General features: G+C 37.3%; 1 protein-coding gene across 2 annotated transcripts in view; it reads left to right on the plus strand.

The window, feature by feature from the left end:
• The window catches only part of runx1 (RUNX family transcription factor 1), a 70,239-nt gene that overhangs the window by 41,542 nt on the left and 14,966 nt on the right, over positions 1–13,731 (plus strand). The window contains exons 1-3 of one of the 2 annotated variants that reach the window (XM_066657394.1): positions 9,232–9,753; positions 10,691–10,932; positions 12,046–12,202. In XM_066657394.1, coding sequence (XP_066513491.1) covers positions 9,726–9,753; positions 10,691–10,932; positions 12,046–12,202 — 427 coding nt within the window. In that variant the 5' untranslated portion in view covers positions 9,232–9,725. Of the gene's footprint in view, positions 1–9,231; positions 9,754–10,690; positions 10,933–12,045; positions 12,203–13,731 lie in introns of those variants that run through there. The other variant, XM_066657385.1, reaches the window with a different exon arrangement.

The raw sequence follows: 13,731 nt of genomic DNA on the forward strand, positions 1-13,731 counted from the left end.
ACACCTTTGAACACTTGATCCCGGCGCGCCCCTTTTGCTCACCTAAAACAACGTCATCGAAGTGCACACTTCAAGATAGGGTTTAGGGCTTTTTGTTAGAATTGGAACAGGGGGAAAACTGTGGATGACAGTTTTGGAATCCCGGCCGGACGCATTTTATAGATGCTGAAAAGAGGACATGTCCGGCGAAAAGAGGACGTCTGGTCACCCTACCATAATATACCAATATGCAAGAATCTTAACACTGCTTTAGCCTACTCAAGTAACATGTTAAAAATATTAATATAATTCACTCTGAGAAGGTACAACTGCCGAACATGATGTGTTGAAATTACTGCTTCTGGTAAATGGCAGTAACTACAGGTAAGTAAGACTCATTAGACTCATTAGAGCATCGCCTTAAGGAAGCCACGTGTGCTTTCTCCTTCTTCCTTACAGGGTACAGTAATGAAACTTTGCAGTTTGTGTTGAAATTGTATAGACCTAAAATTAATCTTGTTGTCATGCATTGACATTGGTGTGAATGTGCTGAGGGATTAACATACACAACACAATATCCTATGTTAGTACCTCTCTCTCTCTCTCTCTCTCTCTCTCTCTCTCTCTCTCTCTCTCTGCTTTTGCTTCTCTGAATCTGGCTGCACATCCTCATTGCTTGTGTCAGAAAATCAATCCATGATTTTGCAAGAACTGCTCATCTACGTCTGATAGTCTTTTTGGAGTTGAGCCATTTTAAATAATTCACCATATATCTGGCCATTGCTGCAGGTCATTCACAGGTTCATTCACACTCTATACTAAAACCTTACCTGTTTGAGCCATGAAATATTTTATTCCTTACAAATGTATATAGTGTGACAATTCATGATGAGTTGACCAATACATATTGTCCAAAAGAACCTCAGCATTCATAATAACATATATTTTATTTATGAAAGTGCTGAGGGATTAGCACACCGCATAACAGAGTTGCAGTCAAAATTATTCAACCCCATTACAAGTGAGAAGTGTTTATACTTTCAGATGTTTGCAGTAAAAAATGATTTATATGGCTCAATTTAACTAATATAATACCTTTCAAATTCAGCACAAAATGTCAATGTTTTAATGACTACTGCAGTCTCAAAATTATTCAAGCACTTCGTGACAAATGTTTTATTATTTTAAAGAACACTCTTTATTCAGTTATGACCTGCTACAAATGTAATGCATAGTGAGAGACCATCTTCTGGCATTGTTCCTGGGAAATCTTAAGCCATGCCTCATTGGCAATGGCCTCTAGTTCACTAATGTTCTTGAGTCTGCAGCCATGATTCACTGTTGGCAGTGTTCTTTTCTATGTGCTTACTTCTTCCTCATCCATACCATAGACTGGTGGGCCTGAATTTTTTTTTTCAGAGCACCTTGGATATTTGTATAGGTAATCATTTTTTACATTTTATTTGCTCAAATTTGACCCTAAAATATATATTATCTTGTTTAAATAAAATACTACATTTAAACATGAAACAAAAGTCCTGCAAATGTCATTAATAAGTACAAGTTAATTTGTTAACATATTGTCCAAACTTGCTCTTCATTTCAGCCACAGGCTTCTTTAGCATGGCTTCTAATGTAGCAAAACAAGAAAATGCCGGACTGCCATTAGCCATATAGCCATTGTCACAGAGGTGTTTCTGGAATTTCAAAATCTGGGGACAAAATTTTCTGGTTTGCAAAAAATCTGAATGGGTCCAGATTTAGCTTATATACTGGAACGTTGGTTTATGGAATATTAGTTTATGAACTGGAACGTTTCCCCTCTGGTGAAAAACCGTTACGTGAAATATGGCTGAACTAACAGATGGTGTAGTATGTCAGTTGGAGTCGGTCAGTCAGTAAGAGAAAATGCCTCTTCTAGGCCAGCCCAGTAAGCGGTCCAGCAAAAATGGAAAATCTCCAGCCTGAGGAGTTTCTAGACTCCTAATATTGTAGGAAGGGTTTTTTTTTCAGCACCTAAATTTGCCAGCACTGCTTTGAAGCAATATTACAATTTGTCATTTTACAAGATTCTCCAAATATGTAGTAAGGTCAGGAGATAGTTTTCAGTTTCAGTTTCTGTAAATACGCTTGTGTGCTTTTAACCATGTGTTTCCTTTGTTTTCCTTTCACTAAGAAAAGGAATCAACTTTTCATTCAGTAAACTGGTATACATGTCTAAAAATCATTCCTTCTACATCTGCTGAACTTAAAGAGCCTTATAATATTACATCCCCAAGTTTTACTGGGGGCTGAGGGCATGATGTTTCTTATAGATTCCTATTCAAATGAGGAGCACACAGTCCTTTAATGGTTGCAAGTCTGGGGTGAATGCCACAAAAAACATATATTGGTTTGTTCATCATAAATATATTTTTCATGAAATAAACAGCGTTTTCAAATAATGTAAAGGTTAAATAACTATGTAAATGGAGATCCAAGGAATCTGAAGATGGATTAAAGGATTAATCAGTATTAGCAAATAGAAACCTTTCATTATAATATGTTAGAATGTTAGAATATAACCCTTTCATTCTAACAGAAGGCTAGTCTTCTGTTAGAATGCACTGGGCCTTTGGGAACAGTTCTGAGAACAGATTGAAATTCACACTGGGATCATTACACTGCTGTGTCGTTATCCTCTTAAGAGCAAGCTAGTAGCCCTGCCATCTCTTCCACCCTCTGGGCAGTCCCTCTGTGGTTTCTGATAGTGCTTTTAGCCAATGAAAGATTTATTGAAGCTATTCTCAGGACTGCTGTTAAAACACCATTTCCAGAAAAGTTAAGACATTTGTAAATTTCAATAAAAGTGAATATGTAATATGTTAATTCTGCAAAAAAATATATTTCCCATGTTTTCACTGACCAACCTGAGTGTGTTTTGTAAATAAGGGTAAACTGTATATTTGACACCTTCAACACAGTCCAAATTTGGGACAGGAGTAAAATAATAATGAAGATACATAGAAAATTCATATCACAGTATTTTGAATTTTTATCTAAACATGTGTATATAAAAAGTATAGATTCTTTTTTTTTCCAATGCATTTTTGCCAATAATATAAGTTTTTTATCACCTACCATACTAAATATTGTGAATTTATTTAGATATCTGGAGAAATACCAGTCCATGTAGGGAAAGGCTGGACACCAATATTGAATGAATATGACCATCAAGCCCTCAGATGGCACTGTATAAAAATCTGTCATGCTGCAGTTATAAATATAGCCAAACGACATTGGGAGTAATATAAAAACCTTTGTTTAGCCACTGCATCAAGAAATACAGCCTGAAACTGTCACACAAGTAGAAAGGCATACATCAATATTATGCGGAAAAGCTAGAAAGTTCTCTGGGGCAAAGCTAATCTCAGTTGATCAAAAAGACAGTAGAAACATGTCCAAGCCTCAGAGATGTCCATATTTCAGGTCCATATTGGACCTCATCTTTTGCGTGCTGATGACTCTAGTATGTTGTCAACCATAGGTGCAAAAGCCAACATCTCCCATAGCTTGGGGGTGCATCGTTGACCATCAGTGGTATGGTAAGGAGTGTGCTGCTGATAAAATTAAATGTATTTATATTTACCAAATACAATCAAGTTTTTTAGTGGGCATCTTTTCTTTGTTCTATTGTCAGCTAAATAATTGTATAATTAAATAATTAAAAAATTGACATATCACAGATTCTACTTTCTATTGCATTTTACAAGATATAAATATAAATATAAAAATAAATCACATATCTAATTTGTTTATGTGCAACATAGCTTTTCTTAGTGGTCATGTAAACCTTGCAATTGGTATTTATTTTAGAGACTTAGAAACATAGTGCATACTTTATTATTATTATTATTATTATTATTATTACTATTATTATTATTATAGGTAAAACAGGATGTGAATGCCCAAATGGTTTGATATTGGGCAGGTGTTTTTGGAAATGGCAGTAACTCTGTAAGGCTGTGTCTGTAAGACCATGGGAAAAGTGCAGCACTGACGTCACAGCATGTGATGCTATTAAAGAGAGTCTTTCATCAGTGGTAATGTTAATACAGCTGGATGGAGTGCGTGTGTGTGGGCTGTCCATTCCTCTCTAAAATAAATAAAAGCAGAATACACACACACACACACACACACACACACCGATGCACATCAGGAGTATAATGAAAGTATTAGAGTTTAATATACTCTGTGTGCAGAGTTAGTGACCCAGTATTGTGTGTGTGTGTGTGTGTGTGTGTGTGTGTGTGTGTGTGCGTGTGTTTGCCAGAGTGAGAGAACAGGACAAAGTGCTTTGCTCTGTCACTTCACTGAGCTGCTAACTGATATGTCAGAAAATCAATTAATTACTTTTAAGTAGCAGTTAACCGCATCCACACAATACAACCACATTAATAATTCAGGAGAACTAAAGCTGAGTTATTTTCTCTCCCGCTCTCTTAACTAACAGATCCACGCAGTGGGGGGGGGGGGGCATGGAAAAAGCAGAGTGATGATGGGATGAAAAAGAGAGCAGGAAAAAGTAAATATAGAGCAGGGGAAGAGGGACATGAGGGTCATTGATAGTGAGGCATTTATTGTCCATTCATAGCATTAAAAATGCATGGATATATCATTTATTTTGAATCGCAGATATATCTATATCGAAGACAAAATTAATCTGAGATGGGGAATGGTTTAGATCTAACAAAAGTAATAAACCTACCTTCCTACCAGTTGAGCAATTGATTACCTAAACCCCAGGAAGCACAGGGTACATTATTGATCCTGTTTGCCCAGCAGTATTGGCCCCAGGGTGGCCTGTCTCTTGGGGCCCAAAGGGGCAGACTGCCTCTGGGCAGTGAAGCAAAGGGCATCTTCATCTGGGAGGTAAATCTGTGCTTGTTTAATTACACTGACTAACTGTGGTAACAGTAGAAATGGGCACTTTCTAGTCCCACAAATGCCACCATGACTCTGTGGCTTACCAGAATTTTCTCTTTTTTATTTTACAACGGAAGCTGGCTTCTTTCCCAAACAATTGTCACTCCCACTCAGCCAGAGACCTCTAAACCCACTGAGGTTTTGCTGTGGCCTAGGCGAGGTTTGGATGGGGACTTCAAAAACCTCCATGGCCATTTACTGCAACAGAAACATTTTCTGAATTACCATAGATCAGTTGCCAAGTGAACACTATGGTCACTTTTGAATCTGCTGTGTTTCTAGCTATCTCTGCATGTGGAATCTAATTGTTGTTTCCCAAAACAACAACTAGAAATGAACTAGTATAAATAAATAAACAAGAAGTCACATTTTTGTGTTACATGTTATGTTACATTACATGCTTATGTGTCAGATATTCTTATGTAATGATTTAAAGTTTAATCAGAGGTAGACTAATGTATTGTGTATAAGTGGCTAAAATATAAGAGTATTCTCAGGGAAACCTACTGGAATAATATGGTTTAACAGGGTCCACACATATGCATACCAGATTTGAAATGAACTGTTTTTAAACAATCAATTACTAAAGTTTCTTTTGGAGACCAAACGTGCACTGTGATCCTCAGATTTGTAGTAATGTTGAATATCCCAACAAGAAATAATTCCCTGAACAATCCTAAGAAGACCGTGTCTTTATAAAATAAGACAAGAATTTAAGCCTGCTTTACACATCTTCCTCATGCTCATGAAAACTTAACCATGGCCTCCCCTCAACCTCCATGCTTGTGGCATGAAGAAGAAACATAAGTGAGTGGAGTGAAGACAGAGAGAGAGAGAGAGTAAAAATCATTTCAGTCACTATATGAAATTAGCAGGTTTGAAGTGCCCTGAGGCAAAGTGCTGGCCTTGTCTCCTGAGGCCAAGGTTAGTGGAGGAATATATTAGCTATGAACGCACACCACCTTTCCATCCTTCGCCCTTTCCTTTTTTATATCAGGTCTTTTACTAATACTGAGGAGGGTGGTGGAATAGTATAAAGGGACAGAGAGATGCATGAGGTAGTGTACATATATTTGTCGTGGGACAAGAAACTTTGGAGGCTCCCAAGTTGGATCAACTAATCTGAACATTAGTAATTATGAACTCAGGCCACTTCAATGCATCTGGACCACTCACATGGGCCATGTACCTCATGAGGAAGGGTCGAAACAGCAATGGACTCTTTGGTAATGCTACATCTGTCCTGCTTTCCAGGCTTGGTTGTGTTTTCCTCTCTGATGTGTTTTCTTTCTTCTTTTGTAGCACTTTTCCTTCAATTTCTCTAACAATTTTCCTTCAGTGTGACCTACTGTTCATGTTGCATCCTCAATTTTCTTACTTTTGTCTTTCTCTCTGTATAAAAAAAGGGAAAAGGAAGACTTTACAACAAGGATTCTCAGTCTTCCTTCACATTTTTGGGCTTCTGATTCCATCAGGTGATAGACTATTGAGTAGCTGAATCTGGTGCATGGTGTCATTAGACTCAATTAGCTGTGTATTTTACATGAAATAAATTACATGAAATATTTGGTTGGTTTGACACTGCGATTCATTCAACTGTGTGTTTATTCATTACCTGTTTCTTGCAGATGATTATTTCTATTGCCAAATTCAAAGTTTATTTAGCTTATATTTATGCCAATTTATGTGAGGCCTTGGTTAAATTTAATGCTTTGATGAGATTTTGTTTAAAATAATTAGTAGATATACAGAACTTGACACAGAACTTTTACAAGTTTTAAGGCATGTTTGTTTATATGCTGAATTTAGCAAATGTGTGAGTGGAAAACAATGTAGTTTTATATTATCATTTACAGAATGTTTTTTTTTATTTGCTCTCGTAAACCTCTCTGTTTCACTAAATTATTATTATTTTTTTAATTAGCAAATCTATTGTAAATCAATGTCTTAGACATTAGGCAGTACGACTGTAAACATATTATGCAATTATATTTTTGTGAGGTAACTTAAAAAAGAACTTAATTATTTTTGTCATCCGGTTCATTTCTCCGCTGTTGTGAAAAATTCGCTTTTAGATTTCGCTTCTCTGTATTGAAGACTTTCACATCAGTCCAATAGCATATCTCAACGATTATGTTATGGATAAATTTTGAAAGTTTGATGGAATTCCCCTTTACGTCTTTATGCTATATAGTGCAAAAAAAGAGCTCTTTCAAACATAAGAGTGTATATGTAACCTTTCGACGCCGGTCAATAGAGTTTTAAAGCTGACTACAAGCGCTATTGATCTCTAGACTCAAATGATATCAAATTACACCAATTCAGAGTTGTAAGCTTGAAAGCGGAAATGCAGCAGTGAAGGACCAATTTTTTCTTACTTGTAGGTCGAAGTGAACATTGTAAATAAGAATGTTGCCAAGAAAATGTAGTATTGGTTTTTATAAAAAGTACCGTCATGTGTGCCTTTTGAATCTCTAATAACAATAAAAGGTAATACATTGTTCGTATTGTTTTCTCTATGTTCTATATATAGAAAAAAGCTATTAATATATAATAATTTAATTTAATCAAGTTATTTGGTAGGTTTTAGCATTTAGTTTTAGTGCAAAACGGCAACAGACAGAAGAGAAAACTTTTTCATGCGGTTCTTATTATATCCTGTTTTACAAAATATGTACTAAATTGGTATGGATACATTTTTCTGAAATGAAAGATATAATCTTGTTACACTTCCGTTGTTTGAATGGCATTTGTCTTATTCCGCGGATATGAGGCTCTAAACTGCAAAGCATGCCCGACGTTTTGCCAGTAAGTTGTTCTTATTAAATAAATTAATAAATAATAAATAAGTTATTAAACAAATGCCACTGCTTTCCGGTACTATTTGCCCTATTCATTTCAGTATGAATTTGCATATTAAACAGACATATAATATTTACTAAATATAGTAAAATATAACCTAAACTTCACATCCATTACGTCTTTTTTTTTTTTTTTTTTTTTTTTTTTGTATATGAAATCCAGGGAAGAAGGCTTTTGAGTAAGATTTATTGCAGATAAACGTGCCCTAATATCACAACGTAACATCACTAAATTAAAAAGAGCAGAATGACCACTAAATGTGATTAGGATGTCACTGGTGAATGGACCTTTTAGAATGTATTCAACATTTTGTTTGTCTATCGCATATTATTGTCTCCAAGACGTTGTATTTTAATAAATACGTCTTCTTGTCACACGTCTTGAACTTTTAAGAGAAATGCATATTGTTTGCTTAATGTTCAAGCACGGTCTTTTGCTAAGAGCGTTAGCCAGAATTATGTGTATGAAAAATGAAATGCATTCGTTGTTATCTATGGTGATTCAAATGCCGGTGATTCAAATGCTTTATTAGGCATATTGTAAATGGCAAATAGATATAGCTGAAATTAATTTTAAGTAACACGTCATCATGCAAGATATTTACAAATTAACTTGAAGGAAAAATGGAAAGTATAATGTAGGCTATGTGTCACGTATTTGACTTGGAGGGAAATTTCCCCAGTTCCTTCTCAGCACTTTGTTTTATTTGGCGTTGTATACTGAAGAATTTGCATACTGAAGATGTTCTAGCCCAGAAAAAGACCAAAATATCTCTGTTAAGATGCTATGCCATAATGAGTAAGCGGCCCTCCATCACATCTATGATCTGAACTACAGACATGAATAATAGTCACCGTTTAAGTCGTTTGCTGCCTCCTTCTGGCTACATTTTACGCACTACACCAACGCAACCATAAGATCTCTTCCATGAGGACCTGATACTCGAAATGTTTATCTGATTGTTTGATAGACTCAGAATCCATTTTGGGGCATATATTTATATTTGAAAGTAATGAAAAACGAACACGTTTTTGACAGCAACCATCATTTTAAGCGTTGAATAAAAGCAGCTACAAGAAGATGTTTAGGGGATATGTTTTACAGACAATTTGCAGGTATCACATTCCTCTCGTGAAGGACTTGCACCCTTAATTTTCTCCTAATATTAATACATTTGCGCCAAGTCGTTCGAGTTCACGGCCAAAACACAAGAACTCAGATCTCCGGAGGCTACGCGCCGCGCTCAGGAATTCCATTGACCGTTGGCGCTGTCGCGAGCCTCTCGTTTGGTCGCTCTTCTCGTTGGTTGCGTGTGGCGTAAGCGAATGCTGCTAGCCAATTGGGGGCGCTCAGGGGCGGGTTTTATGCAAAGAACTCACACAGGACTGCATTCCTTCGCTGGCCGTTGCCGGTAAAAGCGGACGAGCTGCCGGGACTTTCATTCATGTTTCAGCGGTTTCAGAGCGTACGCTCTGCCTTCGCGAGTGGTGCTAACCTCGACATCCACGAACTCAGAAAACAGGCTAGGAACCGTTCGTTCCTACAGCAGGGTCGCGAATAACGCCTCTGCCCAGATGAATGAAGGCACTTTCGTTGTTGAACTTAACGCCTGAGGCTCGCGAGTGAGCTGCTTACAGAACTAGTGTCAGAAAAGTGTCAAAAACCTTGTATCGCCGCGAGGTGGAAATGAAGGGTTCCTTGTTTATAGATTTAACGGATAGTTCCATCAAGACACAGCAGCTTTAAAAATCAACAATAAGAAAAACTGGAACTTTCTTCAGAGTCTGAACGAATTCAAGAAGAAGAGCGCTGTCAGAACTGACCTCGAGCTGCCACATCAAACCACTGTGGCTTTTGGAAAGTCACAGAACGCCTCTGGAAACGTAGCCACAAAACTTGCGCCCACACAGCGGATACCAATGGTTTTTCTTTGGGACGCCAAATACGGTAATGTCATGTTTCATCTAGTTCTGAGACCTCGCACGTGTCATCGCAGTTCTCGTTTGTCTCCGGTATCATTGGCTTCCTTCGTGAATGTTTTGTCTGTTATTTTGTGCCGTTATCGTTATCCTTTTTTAAAACAATGTTTTCGAATGTGCTTGCTGACGGTCTGGCTCCAGCCAAAATGGCCAAAATAACGTTACCACATTCTCTCTCTCTCTCTCTCTCTCTCTCTCTCTCTCTCCCTCCCTCTTCCTCTCTCTCTGTTTTCTGGTTTTATATTAGCGTTGAGTGCTGCGTTTGGAGTATGACCGTGTAGTTGGCTGAGTGACAGTGAGTTTTTTGGATGTCACACTCATTTCCGCGCATTCGCCGCTTTCAAGTTTCTTGTAGAGTGCCGCTGAACCGCACGGCACGTGTCGCCTAACCTTTTCAAAGTGTTATAAGTGTGTCTTTTGTAAAGACATGCACTCTCTACACTTTACAAAAATATATATTTTACTTTACATTTACGTAATTTAACGTGTTGAAAGACCTAGCAGTATCCTCGTATTTGCAAAGATTCTGACATATTTCATATATTATAACATTTTTTTAAAAATTGTTTGATGAAATATGTGAATTAAATTTAACAGAGAGATGGAACATTCAAATGTCTTCCCTGCAAAGGATGTGCTATATTCAAATCACCAATACATGTTGATATTTTGACCAGTGGTGTCCATAACTTCACTGTTAGCACACACTGTGACCACACAAAAGGTACAAAGTTTGTTCTCCAAGATGGGAAATAGCAAAATGGTTTTAACAGGTGGTTGGAAGTCATATAATATTTTGCTACTATATACGTACTATGTAAGATTGTTTGAATAAATTTTTTTTTTGCTGTATCTGACCAACGTCCTATGATCTCTAATCTAATGTGTGCGTTTTTGTCACCCAGACCCTGCCCCGGGGCGCCGTTTTACCCCACCTTCCTCCAGCCTGGGTTCGTCTAAGCTTGCTGAGGCGCAGGAGGCCAGTGGCGCCGCCCTGGTGGCCAAAGTCCGCGTGGCAGAGCGGAATATGGTGGAGGTCTTGTCCGACCACCCCGGAGAGCTCGTACGCACAGACAGCCCCAATTTCCTGTGCTCGGTGCTGCCCACGCACTGGCGCTGCAACAAGACCCTGCCCATCGCTTTCAAGGTAACCCAGCACCGGGCATTAATCCTGGAGTGTGTTGTTTTTATCTTTACTAATTTATCTTCAGTCTTCTATTTATATATAATGCTGTGCAAAAGACTTAGGGATTTTTTCAACTGTTAAATTATATAACACAGTTAAACAAAATCATATAATGAATGATAAATTCCAAAATGAATCCTGAGCACTTACATACTTAAAGTAATAGAATAACATATTTGGATTTATTATAATAATGGAGTTTTCAGCAACCGTCCAACTACACAGATTTTTAAAAATTTGTTTGAATCTAATTAGTTTTTACTATTTTGTTTAATTTCTTTCTTGTTAGTCTGGCATGCAAATAGGACAATTTGTTCACATTAGCTTTTTTTGTTGTTGTTGTGCTTTTTTGGTTTGCACTCTTTCATATGGAAAGAACTTTTTATTACACTGTGATTTTTGTATCACGGTGTTGAACTGTTATTGAAAGTACATCTTATATTCTACACACAGTAACATTTGAGCTACTCACCAAATATATGTTTGAAGCAAAGACAATTACCTGTAAAGCATTTTAAAAAGCCGAAAAAAAGTCCTACCACATTTTTTAAATATTATCAGTATTTTTTTCTACTGATCTCTCAATGTAAGCAGAAATTCTTTTTTCATATACTCCACAGTTGACTTCTGGCCAACAGTCCATTGTAATCCAGTTTCACAAATTTGGCATGTGTATGTTTCCTTATACCTCAGTCAAATTACAGTTAATATGAAAATAACCCTGGGAGAGAGATTGTTTACTCTAGGTAGGGGAGATTGTAATACTCTTCAGTCATTAACAGATTTTGTCTGCTTCAGTTTTATGGTCATTTCACAGACGATAAAAATGTATGTCTTAATTTATTATAATTTATAATAAATTAAATGACAAGAAAATATTTTTTGCTTAGACTAGCAATTTGAGATAAACCAATGTTGTTTAATAATTAATATAAAGAAAAAAGAGCCCAAACAAGAAAAAAAAAGTTTATCTTCTTGTCACACACAAAAAATATTTTAATCTAATTATTGTGATTGTAATTGTTTTCATCATTAATATAGTTATTAATTGACCATTTTGTCTATGGATACTAGGTGGTTGCTATTGGTGATATCCCTGATGGTACTCTGGTGACAGTGATGGCAGGAAATGATGAGAATTATTCAGCTGAACTTCGCAACGCCACAGCCGCCATAAAAAACCAGGTGGCCCGCTTCAATGACCTACGCTTCGTTGGTCGCAGTGGAAGAGGTAAGTTGAGAGCAGAGTAAACGTGCAGCTGATGTAGATTAACCTGACTTTCATCTTGCATGTGATGTTTTTCCTTCCTCTCTTCTTCCGTGCCCATCGTTGTCTAGTTCTGTTCTATGTCACAGAACTGGCAGAGAGAAAACATTACTGTTATTCATTATGATGTATTTCATGTCAGGCATGTTCCCTTTCTCTCTCTCTCTCGCTCTCTCTCTCTCTCTTACTTTGCCTATTTTATTTGTACAAGTTACAGACACAGGAGGTACAGTAAAAAAAACGTGACTGGAATATGAAACTGTAGACTCATACATGGGGTACACTACCACAAAATGGCACTGTACCTGTCTATGTATATACATGAGTCTATTTGTTTGTGTGTGTGTGGAAAGGATCATATAAGTATCATAAATATCAAAAACAGACACATTTGTGTTTGTTTCTTTGTACCTGTGTGTGTCTGTAAATTGGTGAGTGTATGTGATGGCAACATTCTAATTTCCCTTAACGGATGGCTAGACATGACTCTGGCAAAATCAGGTGCAGTCAAATGTGCCAGCTCTTATCTATTTAAAACACAAGCCTCTATTTACGCTAGCCAGGCGGCCAGCCCTCAACCAGCCCATTGTGCCTTCAGTCATACAACCATCTATTGAACTGCTGCATTGTAATGTGTGGAAAAATAAGTAATGTCGTACTGTACTGTATGCATAAATGTAGTTACAACCAAAATTTCAAGTTAACCCAAAGCCTGATATTTACACATCTCAGATTAACACTTTTTAAAATACATTGGCTCACCTTTGGTGCTTTATAAACCAGTTTGCTGGGTTACTATTATTATTATTATTATTATTATTATTGATTTTTTATTTTTTGTTGCTGCTGAGTGATAACATATTGAAAGTATAGCTGAGGGGCACAGCTGATTTCAGAAATGCATCTTTGCTCCAGTGCAGTGCAGCTGTTTTAGTCTGTGATCAATAAAGTTATATTTGGATCAGCTATAGTACAACACTGAGAAAATAGTAGGTAATTTATCTTATGACTGATAATTTGTATTGCTTAGCATAACTTCCAAAATGCTGAAATGTATCTATGTATCTATGTGTGTCTGGGAGGAAAATAATATATTTGCTTTTGTGTTGACAGAAAGATTAGTCAACAAAGAGTCTACCTTTTAACACACACACACACACACACACACACACAGGTCTTCTGGGAAACAGGGAGTCCCACAGGGCTCTATTCAAAGGCTACGTATGATTTAGCTGATAGAACCCACCTGACTAAACTGCAGCTGCTGAAACCCACGCATGCTGGAGCCTGCCACTATGTTAGTGCAGCCTGTTGTCCTGCACTTTGTGTGAGTGTGTGTGTGTGTGTGTGTGTGTGTGTGTGTGTGTGTCCGCATGCACTTGTGAATACCTGTGTCTGTGAGTTTACACTCATTGGGGGGGGGGGGGGGGCAGCTCTGTGTGTGTGTTCGCATTTGCCCATTTCTGTGCGACTAGATAGCTGCCGCTCTCCAC

This window comes from Hoplias malabaricus, chromosome 2 (assembly GCF_029633855.1).
Source record: "Hoplias malabaricus isolate fHopMal1 chromosome 2, fHopMal1.hap1, whole genome shotgun sequence".
Taxonomy (NCBI): Eukaryota; Metazoa; Chordata; class Actinopteri; order Characiformes; family Erythrinidae; genus Hoplias; species Hoplias malabaricus.